The 13422-nt window shown below is 38.7% G+C and overlaps 1 protein-coding gene across 2 annotated transcripts in view; it reads right to left on the minus strand.

The window, feature by feature from the left end:
- The window catches only part of PCNX2 (pecanex 2), a 155846-nt gene that overhangs the window by 92742 nt on the left and 49682 nt on the right, over window positions 1-13422 (minus strand). For both annotated transcript variants that reach the window (XM_030946434.1, XM_030946433.1), the window contains exons 14-15: window positions 11161-11271; window positions 10493-10584 (exon numbers count right to left, since the gene is read on the minus strand). In XM_030946434.1, coding sequence (XP_030802294.1) covers window positions 10493-10584; window positions 11161-11271 — 203 coding nt within the window. The remainder of the gene's footprint in view (window positions 1-10492; window positions 10585-11160; window positions 11272-13422) is intronic.

The following is a 13422-nucleotide window of genomic DNA, read 5'->3' on the forward strand; positions in this document are numbered from 1 at the left end:
ATACATCATAAATGCAATGTTACATGCACAACATCTACATTTGTACACCATCTACCACAGACTGAAAATCCTTTTTCATATCAAAGATTATTACTGTGAAAAAACCTTGCAATTAAAGACATGTTTTGTGGTCATATTGTGCAACTCTCCTATAATCAGCAATTAGCTAGGAAACCACATGAAAGGCAGGCTTTCTTTCCTCTTCAATGAAACGTTAGAGGAAAATTCTCATTAAAATGAGATCCGAGTGAAATCAACTGCAGTGCATTTCTCTACACACTAAATTGATACACTGATACTTGACCGGTAGCCAGACTGCACCTAACAAATGACAATATCATGTAGATCAGGCAGTGGGGTTTCTTTCAGACGTCTTTCTGCTGCCTTGTGCATTCCACCCAGGCCCTGCTTGGATGCTAACACAGCAGAGAGGGAGAGCACTGGCCCCTGTGTGTGACATCCCCGAGGAGGGAAACAAGAGACTATTGGCACACCCGCCAGCACACTCTGGATATAACTGAGATGAGAAACTCTCTCCAGGTGACTCTAACAGCTAAAACTGGCTAGAATGAGTAAGAGAAAGAATATAAAGCTTAAGGAACACTTATAAAGATTATTTGTGACATCCTCAGGTACAAATTAGGGATCCTAAGACATACTTGTGAGTCCTATTTGTGAAGAAAACAGATTTCGTCTGTGAAGGACAAAGAAACTTGGAACAAATCCATTTCACTTACTAATCACATTCCTTGCCTGCACATAAATTCTGCCTGATCAACCAAATGTGAACTCACCAGATCCTGCACCAGAGCACTCTCTGAAAAGGTTTTGAGAAGCAATGCTTGCAGGATCTGTGAAACTTCAGGCTACTGTGAACAAGACTTCTGCACGGTTATCTCTTGCTTTGGAAACTTTAAAGTTAGTACAGCACAAACATTTTCAGAGGATTAAGTAGGTTTATTAGTCTTATTTTGCTCAGTTTTATGCATGCTTTCTCAGCATGTTAGGAAACACTATTTCTTTCAGGTGCAATGAATACCTAAGAAAAACTAATTTTAAATGTCAAACACCTAACCCATTGCAGCATGGAATTCTGCAATTTAACTCAGAAATTCCTTGTTATCCTAAAAGTAGTACCAAAAAAAGTGAAATTTTAATTCCAAGAATCATCTTCCCCTCATCATACTACTGAAAATTACAAAGATAAAAGACAGAAGAACCTGATTCTATCAAACAATCCTACCAAAATAGTAATTACAAACAAAAGAGAGATTCACATGCTATTACTGAAAGAATCCAGCACCATTTATTTGACAATTTAAACTTTACCATACAATCCTACTCTTCATTTCATTGTTTCCAGTTTTGGGGCCAAATATATTTTTGGTTAGCTTTTCCCATGCTTAGTCTCCTGTCACGATTGATTCATATTCTTCAAAACACTGAAGAAAATGGCTGAATCACAGCCTATCCAAACATCCTCTGCCTTTTTAGGACAACACAACTGTGTACAGATCCCCCAGCAGCTTCTAGTGCATGACTGCCCCTTTGCTCTGCAACTTCTTTTGAAAGCAAAATACTATCAAGAGTTGAGCAATATTTCTGATACTGAAATTTATCAGAAGCCAGTTTGAAAAATCATTCCACCCTTTTTCTACTATAAAGCTGTACACAGCTGAATCCCCACATTAATGTCTCAGGAATTCTATTTCCATATTTTCTGCATATTACACATAGCTTCTGCATTTGTCTGGTCTGTGCCCCATTTCCAAACTGTCATTGTCCCCTCAAAACTCAGAGATCAGGGAGCCAGGAAAGCAGGTAGGGCAGGCATCAATATTCCCTATGTGCCTAGAGAACAGGATTTTCTAGAAAAATGCTGCACAATGTTGTAGAAAAGATGAGAATGAACAAAGGTGTCATTTCTGCAGTATCAGTGTGATGAACCCTCTTCCATTTTGTCATTTTTCTCCCCCATAAATGATGCCTGGTAGCTTTAAATTTAAAAAAATGAAAAACAAATAATATAGCTGATAATTGAACAATGATTCTTCCCAGTGGGAAAACAGGGCTGACAGGTTTTACTCTTGGAAGCTGGTATTATCTGTCATATGAGACAGGGACTTCCACTTCCTAGGTTACCTCATTGGGTTGAGGTGACACGTAGTGCTTTCATATAGGGTTTTGGCTTCAATGCAGACACTCAGTCATTTTTAAAACAAGTGAAACAGGCTTACAGGGTTAAGTATGAAAGCCATGAGTTACAACAGACCAGTGGTGGGAGTGGGGTGTTCCATTCCAACCACAGAATTGCCTAATCCCAAAACAATCCCCTAGAAGGGGAGATAAAGGTGTCTTTGAACTTATGAGCCTTTTGGCACTGCTAGAGGTGGGAAGGCAAATGTATTTTTAAAAAGTAGTGCTAGTAGTTTTCTGTCTTACATTATTTATCCTTTTTACTTCTTTCTTATAAAAAACCCGCATGTAGCACACTTATCTTTCAAAGATATGCTCAAATAAATCATCTGTTCTACTCCAGAGACAAAAAGTGCTCTGAGCAGAGAACCAAGTATGTTAAGTAGAAATTAGTGTTACTTTTTCTGTTGTTTTTTTTTTATTTCAGAGTATTACTTTCAACTCAACAGTGACTTTTCAGATTGCTGCAGTGACAGCATCACTGAAGGTTAAGGCATTGGCATAGTGGCTGGGTTTTTAAACATGGACACAAACTCCAGTTGGTCTTCACACACCTGATTTTCCATTCTAATGATTTCATCACTATTTACAGAGTTAGAGAATGGCTTGGGGTGGAATGGACAGTCAAAAGTCACGTAGTCCCCTGTGCAAGTCAATCAAACTTTCTTGGCTCTTTCTCCTTACCCCTACACTGCTGCTTCATCATGGATCTGCAGCACTGCTCACATATCAAGCAATAAGTGGGAAGGGCTGACAGCCAACCATTCCAGATGTGTGATGGTAAAGATGGAAATAAATACTATTATCCTATTTCTGAAGATCTAAAACATTGACTTTCTGAAAGAGATCGTAAAAGGAAATCCTCTTCACCCCCCAAAATACGGGAAAATAGTTAGAATTTGTTCTCTACAAGGCTAACTATAAGCTTAACACCATATTACCATGGATACTCCTTTTCAGTAAACACTAAGAACCAAAATATGTGAATCACTGTGCCTCATGTTACACAGAACTAAGACAAGTTCTAGGAAGAGATGCCCACCAGCCTTATCTTCCATGAAAAACAAAGTACTACTTTCCCAGATGATCTCCAAAAACATGACGCATGATAAGTTACCACAATACAGGTATCACTACCCACTTCAAGTAACATTGGCCCTCTTTCTCTGCAATTGCTGCTATCTTGGACTGTATTTTCATTGCTGAAATTTAAAATCCATAAAGACTGGACTGATGCAGGTGTGTCCATGTGTGTCCACACACAGCACCTTACACAACAGATCCCAGTCTGTGACTGGAATGCCTTGGCTAAAATGCAAGATGAGCAGCAGCTTCAGGCCCAAAGCGTGGATACTCATGTTTCACATAATGGTGAGTTTATCCTAAAGAAACAGCAGATTTCTACATCCCTGTACAGTGACAGACAGTGAGAGCAAGCCTGGGCCATGTTGGATTGTACAGGCATAATTCCTTTCCTCTATCTGGAAAATAAGTTATTATACACAGAAAACTAAGACCATAACTACTGAAGCTATGTCTACAGTGCAAGACTTGACTATGGCTGCAAACTTCACTTACTGAAAGGCATGCTATCTAGGAATATTCTCCAAAATTAACATCCCTAACAGCTCTTGCTTGAACCTCGGGAGTTTCTCAATTAGAAAAAAAAAAAAAGCCTCCAAAACCTCCAAAAGGACTGGGAGTATTCTATGCAGCAGAAATAAAGCTGTCCAACAATATTATACTTCTATTTTTGGTCAGTTACATACACAGGAATTCTGTCTATACACATGAGCCCATTCACTGCTATCTAGGAATTTATTTGGGCAATCTTAGCAGATTGAAGGAGATGTATTCTTGCAACTCTTTCTCACCATAAACCCCTAAGACAAATATTTCAAAATTATTAGTACACAGATGAAGACTACATCGCTGAAGACGGGAAGCAAGGAGCACTGTTATTCTGATTAATGAGTTTCAAACTCATTTAACAAGCCAAACTACATCAAAGTGAGCTGAGAACAGTTTAAAATCCACACATGATTTTTAGTAACTGTCCATTGAAGCAATAAATAAGCCACCAGAGAGTACTTTCTTCAGGTATGAGGTAACGGAAACTATCTAACTTTTATTTCAAAAATATACATTTACACAGAGCTGGAAAAAGCTGGTGTGCCACATATGAATACATTCACATCAGTTCCATTTTTCTGACCCAAGTCCAAAAATCTGATTTTTTTTCCAGACTGATTAAGACAAACTGCAAGTTCCACACGAAAGAAAAAAAAAAAAGAAAAAAAAAAGAAATTATCCGGATGACAAGTACTTAACTGGTTCTGGATACATTTCAAATCCAAACTAACTGACATGAACAGAAGGCAGAAGACAAGGACTGACTGATTCCAGAAACATTCAGGGATTTGCTCTTCTGCCCCATGGCAAAACCCTAGAACACTGGAATGCTAAAGACTGATATCAGGATGGCTAAATTCCAGAACAAATATTTGTAAAAAAAGTAACAGGGCATACCTGACTTTTTTTAAAAACATCTCTTAAATATTTGGGCACAGACCACAAAGCAGATGGAGCAGGAGATAAAAATCAGTACATCATGAAATTCTAGTCAAGTGAAAAAATGGCACAGAAATTCCCATGTCTCCAATCTGATGGATGGAATATCTGAAAAATAAAAACACCTCCTCCTGGAAAAAAGAGAAAACCCTTTCGTATATCAATGCTAAGGTAGCTATTAGAGCTGCCAATTTCTGTTCAAGATTACAGGATTGAAGATGAGATCAAAAATAAAAGCCTGGCTGAAGTGAACTCAGGTAATGTTAAACTAAGCTGAGTTACCCAAGAGCTTGAAAAAAAATAGTGAGCTGAAAAATTGCTACTACTGGATGCAAGAATCCAAGGGATGAACAAAAGAGCTGATAAAACCATGCTTAGGATTTAGAGCTTTGTATTACACAAAAGTAAATGAAAGTTCATAGAGGACCTGGAAAGAACTGGATAAGGATGATGATATCATTAAACAGAGGTCTGGGAGATAAAGAAATTTTTAAGCAAGCAGGAGAAACTCAGGTTTTTGCACTTCAGAATCTAAGGCATTTCCTACACTCCTTGCCAGAAACCAGGTTTACAGTATTGTTATATGCAAGGACAGCAGCTGCTGTCCTATCACTCATGATACAAATGTGTCGTGGGTAAGGTTTATGAAGAGATGCTCTACAGCACCTCAAAGCTGTAACCAAATCACCTTTGCAGCACAGGGATAGCACTACAGAAATCTATCCATGTGATTTCACATCATCACCCCCAGGAACAACTTCTGCACCAGCCAGGGCAGACAGACTTGTAAACCTGCTCCACTCACAACACGCTGCTTTCACTGACAGCAGTGACAAATTGTGTCCTGCCCATCAGTCCTCAAGGCCTCAAATACACAGACAGAGACCTGCTATTTTGTGCTTATGGTTTTTATGGAGAAATTATCTGTTCTAATTTAAGATGCATTACTCTGTACTTCCTACTGTGAACAATTTTGGGTTTCTTTTTTATGTGACAGCTTTACAGAAAATGAAAACTGATCATCCCAGCAGTAGCACCATGAGAGGAGGTCCTGACAAGCTGCAGACCCACAGCTCCTCCACACCAATATCAAGCAAGGGCAAAGCTGCTCAGGAGCACTGTAGGGATGGGAGCCATTGCCTGGCCACAGCAGCTGGGACCCATTTGCTTCTCAGTCACCTCCGAAGAACACGTTCCTTTTTCTTCTCCAAGTGTCCAAGTCATGCAGCACACACAGGTATCATCATCTTGCAAAGAGTTTGTGCCTGCCCTGGTGACAGTCTGTCCTTTACTATAGTTGTGTGAAACTGCACATTCGGCCACATAAAAAACCCCCAGGTCTGCCAGGTGAGCGGTGTGCACCGCTCCCCAGAACACATCATGTGCTTCTGATCAAGGTCTGTGACGGGACATGACAGCAGCCTGGCACCTGACCCAACCTGCACCCTCACCGTTCACACAGGACTACAGATCTGCCCATCCTCTTTTAGGTGCTATGTGCATTTTAGCCAGGAGAGAGAAATATTTCTGGTCACGTGACAGCACTGCAAGGTCACTCCAAAAGAGTGATAGGGCCTGATGAACCTGTTGGACATGCCAAACATTGTCTGCAGGTCACAGGATGAACTCTCAACTGAGAATACTGTATAATAATTTTCCTCAGGCAACTTACTTGAATGAAAATCCACGAGAATTATTGTTAAACTGGAAAGTTAAACTTATGTTAACTAATACGTTTATACCACAGCTCCTTTTCCATACAGGGTCTCAGTTGGTCTTGTACAACATAATTCAACAGCAAAATCAGTCTGGACAAGGCACAGGACTTCAGCACAGGCCCATTAGTCTCAGTTTTCAGAGTTTATATTCACATGCTAAAAGGTACCTTGAGCACTTATACTGGTCTGTAGACATACCCCAAAACAATTCCTACTTCCTAACTTTCTAAAACTGAAGTTCTAGAGCAAACAATCACTGTGAATTTGCTATTCAAAATGAATTTCAAAATCTGAGCACAACTAAATCAAACTATTGTATGTATATATAGCTTACGCTCTAAAAAAAGAACAAGAAAAACTCACTTAAGAACACAGGTTAATTATAAAATAAAAATTGGTTTTATTTTAATAACAAAGGAAACTAATAGGGTAATTTAATTATTCTTCCAATTAACTGCTTCAGGAGTAATATTATTTCCTTTCAGAATAATTAATGTACAGAGAGAAAGCAGGTTAGACTATTTCATCCTGCAAGAATATAACTAGAACAAAAGAACAACTTAAGGAAGGACAGAATCAAGCCTGATACCACTGGAATGTTCTTCAGGCTGGGCATTTGATGTGAGCAATTGTTCACCAGTAAATAGCACAAAATCACTTAGAGATCCATTCTCCTCTGCAATTTATTCAGGAAATAGAACTCTGGTAGTTACACCTGCTGAGCTATAAGATGTTCTGCCAATAAATAGAGTTGACATTTGAGGATGCTACATTTCAGCCAAAACAACATGCTTTGCAACCCAGAAGTCCTCTGCCAAATAGAATCTATCATGTTTTCCTGCCCTGAAAAATTTTGATTATGGTGACTTTTTTTTTTGACCTCCATAAATATTGAAAATTTTTTTCTGTTGGTTTTGGCAAACTGATCAAAATGCACAGAGTAAAATAAGAATAAAAAAAAAACAGCTATGAAGTGCAAGTATGGAAGAAACATTCCTTCTAGCTTGAAGAAAACCATGTTACCACTGTTGTGCAAACACCTCAGTGAAACATACTACAGCAGTTGCTCAGTTTTGAGTTAAACTCTACAATTTCTAGCACACCAAAAGTTAAAATTGTCATTGATTTGAAAAATTGTCATTTGATTAAGAAACAAAATTGCTGCTCACTACTTATCAAAACAGCTTGAGTTACTTACAGGGGTATTAGACCACCTTTCACAGTGGGCCCTATTCAGGATCAGATTAAGCCCATTCCTACTCTTCTTCCATCAACCAAATAATCATTCTCTTGCAACATGACAGAAATCAGCTCAAAATAGAAATCTCTGGACCTGACTGAAGAACAAGGGGGTTTAACACAAGTGCTTGTTTCGTAACTTCTAGAAGAAAAAATGTATGAAATTTCAAGCACCCCAGTAGACTCAGATTATGAGCTGAAGCAAGAGGAATCATCTTTACATGCTTTAAATTAACCTTCTCAGAAGTGCCTTTACTGGAACAGTGCCATTAAAATTCAAATTAACTCTAACTTCTGTGTGAACAGAAAGTCTGAACTTAATATTAGTAATTTACAACAGATATCTTGTAAATCTTTCACAGCACTCAACTTCAGGGTAGCATTAAAAGCATATTTCTAAGCAGTTTGAAGCCTAATCCACAAGGAGATTGCTTATCTACAAAGCCACCTGCATGCTGTAATTTAAAGTATTATGCTGAGAAAAGAGTATGTAGACTATTTTAAGTGGCTTTTTTCCCCTACTGTTCACAAAAAACATTTTTGAAGTATCCATAACACAACTTTCCTACCCTCAACTAGTGAATCACCATCTGCTAATCTTAGGAACAAAAAAAAACCCAACCAACCAACCAACCAAAAAAAAAAACAAAAAAAACCAAACCAACAAAAAACACCCCAAAACCAAAAAAAAAAAAAAAGGAAAAAAAAAATCATTCCCCAGGTATTAGCCTGTATAACAGTAATTTAACTCCTGCCTTCCATGTAGCACCTTTCATTTCTATCATTGTTTCTCATCCCAGTTACCCATTTTCTTCTTCTGTTCAGTCTTAAGAAGAGCCTCCTTCTCCATCCCAGCTGCTAGTTTCTAAATTGTTAATACAGCCAGAAAACAGCAGTACGGGGACTGGCTACTTTTGCAGCAAACTGCAGAAGCAGCAGTTAAACTTTGTAGCATCAATCACACAGCTGGGTCAGCTCTGACCAACACAACTGCAAAGTGGGTGAGCCAGGTGACAGGAGATTCCCTGGGAGAACACCACAGGTTCAAAGACATTTAATTTCAAGTGTCTTAACACAGCAGCTGAGTTGCTGTAATTTATTTTGTAAGGACTCAAGCTGCCAAATGAGTTTAACACATTTTACCTTACTGCTGGGAGTGGTTAAGAACACACAGACAGCTCTGATCAGGTAACCATTAAGGCATTATAATTGTCCTTCTTTGATTTAAGGCTTCTACTGAAAAATTCAAGTAAAAAATTATTGAAAGCCACTATAGAAATGGTGATGTTCCTAAAAGAATTCCCTTAAAGGAACACCTCTCATCTGTGTAAATCACCAGCCTGGGTGCTGGCATGATACAGCCTTGGCAGCTGCAGAACCTCATATTGGGTTCTCTGTGTGTGCTGTGCATGTGCCACCACAAAGCTTCCTCTGACATGCGCCCACAAGATGTCAAGGACAGCCTGTCAACCACAGCACATCCTGCTGCACCCCTGCATGGACACTGACAGCATCCAGGTCTCAATGAAACACTGCCAAAAGGCTGGCCCTGTATAGGATAAATTTTCTCACAAGTCTAACATGAAATACTGGTCTTGCTGTGTTCACTCGGAATTTTACAGCTGACTTGAAGGCAGACAAAATTTCATTGCCATTTTTAAAGCGTCCCATGCAGAGGACATAGGCACTACACATTAAAATAAAAAATAATAATAATTTTAAAAATGCTTTAGATTGAACATTGCCCAAAACTGGGCACCACTGGCAAGGGAACCAGTCTTATATGCCAGCATAGAAAGCTGTGGCACACCTGCATCCTGAGCACCATACACAACTGCCTCTCCACATCTGAAGTCAACAGCAGAGCAAGGTGAGTAACTTAGCTACCTCTAAGAAAGCAGCTGCTTTACAGGGAGACACAAGAAAGGCTGGGACTCTTCAGTTTAAAAGAGATGGCTGAGGGAGATATATCTGATGCCTGCAAAACTGTAAAGGCAGCAGATGAAAAGAATGCAGACCAGGTTATCCACAAATCCTACAATACTAGGCATCAGGAAGACCTGGTGAAATTAGCTTAAAACCAATGAAGGACAGCACTGCTTTGCACAGAGTCTAGAATTTCACAGTGAACATATAGAATTTGCTGGCACAAATCTGTGGACTCAGAGAGGACCAGCATATTCAGGAAGGGACTTGACAAATTCGCAGACACCAAATTATAAGCACACTCTCCAACATCCCTAGTGTAACAATTGTGGGATATAAGGGAAAAAAGTGGCAAAACCAGTCATCTGGCTAGAATTAAATTCCTAAACTGCATTTCACTGTGGATGCAGACACATTACTTACTTAGATGGTCCGCTGGTTGCTCAACATTTAAGTTCTTAGGCATATTGTTATGAAGCAACAGCAAAAACCTTACTGGGAATTATGAGCAAATTTGGCCTGGCTATGCAGGTCAACAGAAACTGCAGCTTTTTAAGTCAAGGCTGCTGTTTATGTTTGCAGAGAAAATTCAGTGGATCATTTCACACTGATACATATAAGAGGCGAATAATCACAGGTATTAGAGACACATTTACTTAAGAATTTCTGCTACAGTTTCGGTCTATTTCAGTGTAACTAACATGCAGAAACTGAAGCATGGCTTGCAAAGCTTATTTTGGTAAGCAACAACAATGTAGGACCAAACAATACTAGTCTCCCTAGATTACATCAATTTCCAGCTTGAAATTTTGAATTGTTCCAGTGCTGTTTTTCTGGCTTACCTTCACTGCACTGAAGCAGAAGGCATAGAGGACAATCAGAACAACAAAGCTTCGGGAAATGCTGTACAATGCAGACACGAACCCAGCAGCAGCTGAAATAGAGACATCTGGTAAGTGGGAAGAAAGAAGAACTTTATTTCTGACCCAAACTAAGATGACAGTGTAGATGCACCTCAGTCTTCCCAGCTACTTAAGCTATAATGAAAAAAAAAAAAAAAACCACTACCAACAAAAAATCTCGATGCTTCATCTCTCAAGGGTCTTCTTTAATCTCTGACTGAAATAACACAAAAAATTTATCACACATCAAGATTCTTGTCAATATGCCTTTCTGTGGAAAAATGCAAACTTTTTTTTCTAGATACTAACAAAAAAAGAAAGTTAAAGGTTTTCTTTTTTAATAAATATAGTAAAGATTCACATCACATATGGCAGGAAAGAGCTCTTTGATATCAACCATAATTTGCAACCCATAGTTTTAAAAACTTGTACACAACTTTTCAAAAGCAAAAAGAAATCTAATCGAGTGGGCCTGATAAGTATTCACCCCACAGTTAGATAAATAGTATTAGCTGTTTGAGCTTTAAAATGCACTGTGCTATGTAACATGCAATAATATATTCTAATTTGAAGTTGTAAGCCCAGAAAGATGGCAGATGGCTACTTACCAGAACCACCAAAAAGCAACATATCTATTTGTTCCAAAAGATATATGCAGAAGGTATTGATTTGGGGGAAAAGTCCAAGAAGAGAAATTGCAGGAAAGCAATATAAAAACACTAAGGAAAAAAAAAAAGAACTATTTTAGAACACAGCCACACATCCAGCACATGGAAAATAAAGATATATACATGACAGCAGAATAAGAAATTGTTGCAATAAATTCTGAAGATTATTCAAGTGAGCATACCTTAACCTTACCAGCAATGATTACACTTTCCTCCTCATGTATTCAAATAAATAATGCCATTTTACACATAAGAAACTAAAACTCAGAGTTAACCTTGACTTGGATAAAAACAGCGGCAGAAAAATTAGCATTGCACAGCCTCCTTACTGTTTCTCAAACACTTTCAAGCTTATATTTCTTCCTTTAGAAGTAGAGAAATTCTAATCTGCAGACTTTGGAACTTCTTCCTTGAATCTGAGACAGTTCAAGAACAGCAACAACAATTCAATATAAACAAAAAAAATTAATTAATGGCTAAGATCTGAAAAATCTTGGCTATTACAATATCCTTCCTCTCCCAGCAATCAAGAGCAGACACTTAGAGCAGCCCCTAAAAATAGGAGAAACTTATAGTGAAACTTCCCCACAATATTCCACCTGCTTCCAGCAGAATGGACTTTAACTTCACAGTAGTGAAAGAACATTAAAAACAGGAAAGAAACTCAGGGTAAAACCCAGTCTTAGAGCTTTACATACTCTCTTTCGGAATAGAAATGCTAATTTTAATGCTACTTTTAATGGCAAGGAAAAGCAGGAGTCATAATTCAGGTAATCATGCTGCTAGTCTTAAGTCCTGTTTACTTCCAGCTGTCCTCCTCCCCATTAATTGACTCTCAGCTCCACCATAGAAAATGCTAAGCAAGGGTGTCTAGCAAAGCATCTAAACACACACTTGACCCAAGTGTAAACGTTCAAGGAGACACACACATAATCACATTAATCAACATTTATCATATTGTTAATCATATTCTTACTGCTTCATTGTACTAGTACCACAATGCTCTGCATGGCAGAGAGTGTCAGCCACTCTTCCTTGTAAACAAGTCTGTCTTTTTTACTTCAGATCCTAGGAAGATTGCAGTTTCCTCCTATTCATTCTCATAAAAAGCAAATTAAACAAATCACTAGTACAACTTATTCCCCACTCCCCCAGTCAGATTTCTGAGAATGAAACAAAAGGATTTGTGTTCTTTGCTGAATGCTAATTTCACATCTGCCGGCTCATCTTACTAAGGCATCTTGGACTAAAAGGAAACAACACACCGAGTTTGATCTGACAGCTTTTCTCTTCACTGTACTATGCACCACTGCTACCTAATACTGTAAATCTTGCTGAGAAAGCCCAATACAGGAGAGAAAAAGACATGCTCAAGAGTTAAACACAGACAGCACTCACTTAAGTATACTTGGATTCACAATGCACCTTCAGCACTACTTCCCACTACTGGCACAAATCATCCATATGAAAGAAAATGAGGAAATGCTCTCTTCTCGGTGTTTTACATAAAAATGCCAATATTAAATTCTTCTTCCTCTATTACTCTGTGCATTTTCAGACATTAGTCATGCCAAGCCAAGCAAGGACCACGCTTGAACACAGGCAATGGCACAACAGAAAACTGCTCAGAAGGCCACGTGGACCCAAAACCACACTGCTGAAACTGTTTTAACTATCCCAAAAACACACTGCTGAAACTCTCAGGAGATATTGTTCCTTGGGCAAAGGACCTGCAGAACTGCCAGAACTCATCTTAGGCTACAGACTTACAGCCCAAATGATTGCCTCTGCTGTAGCAACCTCAGAAAAAGTGGAATAAGAGCAAAGGAAGGAAGGATGAGATTAAAGAGTTGACAGTACACCAAAACATATAGAGAAAAATGTAAACAAGGAAGGGAAAGTCAGTTGACTACAGAACTGTCCTCACCTCACCCACTCTCTATTAATACCTTGAACAACCCTAGCAACTTCTTTAGCTAAGGCAGCTTAGTTTATCTAACTTGCACCAAGGAGCACACCAGACAGGAAAATAAACAGTTGTCACCTACAAAAGGACTGCACTTAGAAGCAGCAGTTCCCCTTGTGGGAAGCAGACAATAAAACTAACTGATTAATCCTTCAGAATTGCATTATGAATTCCAGAAAGAATTTCTTTAAGCATCACACATTTTCATAGAGACTCACACCACCTTTAAAAGCTGG

The sequence above is a fragment of the Camarhynchus parvulus genome, chromosome 3, assembly GCF_901933205.1.
Source record: "Camarhynchus parvulus chromosome 3, STF_HiC, whole genome shotgun sequence".
NCBI classification, from domain to species: Eukaryota; Metazoa; Chordata; class Aves; order Passeriformes; family Thraupidae; genus Camarhynchus; species Camarhynchus parvulus.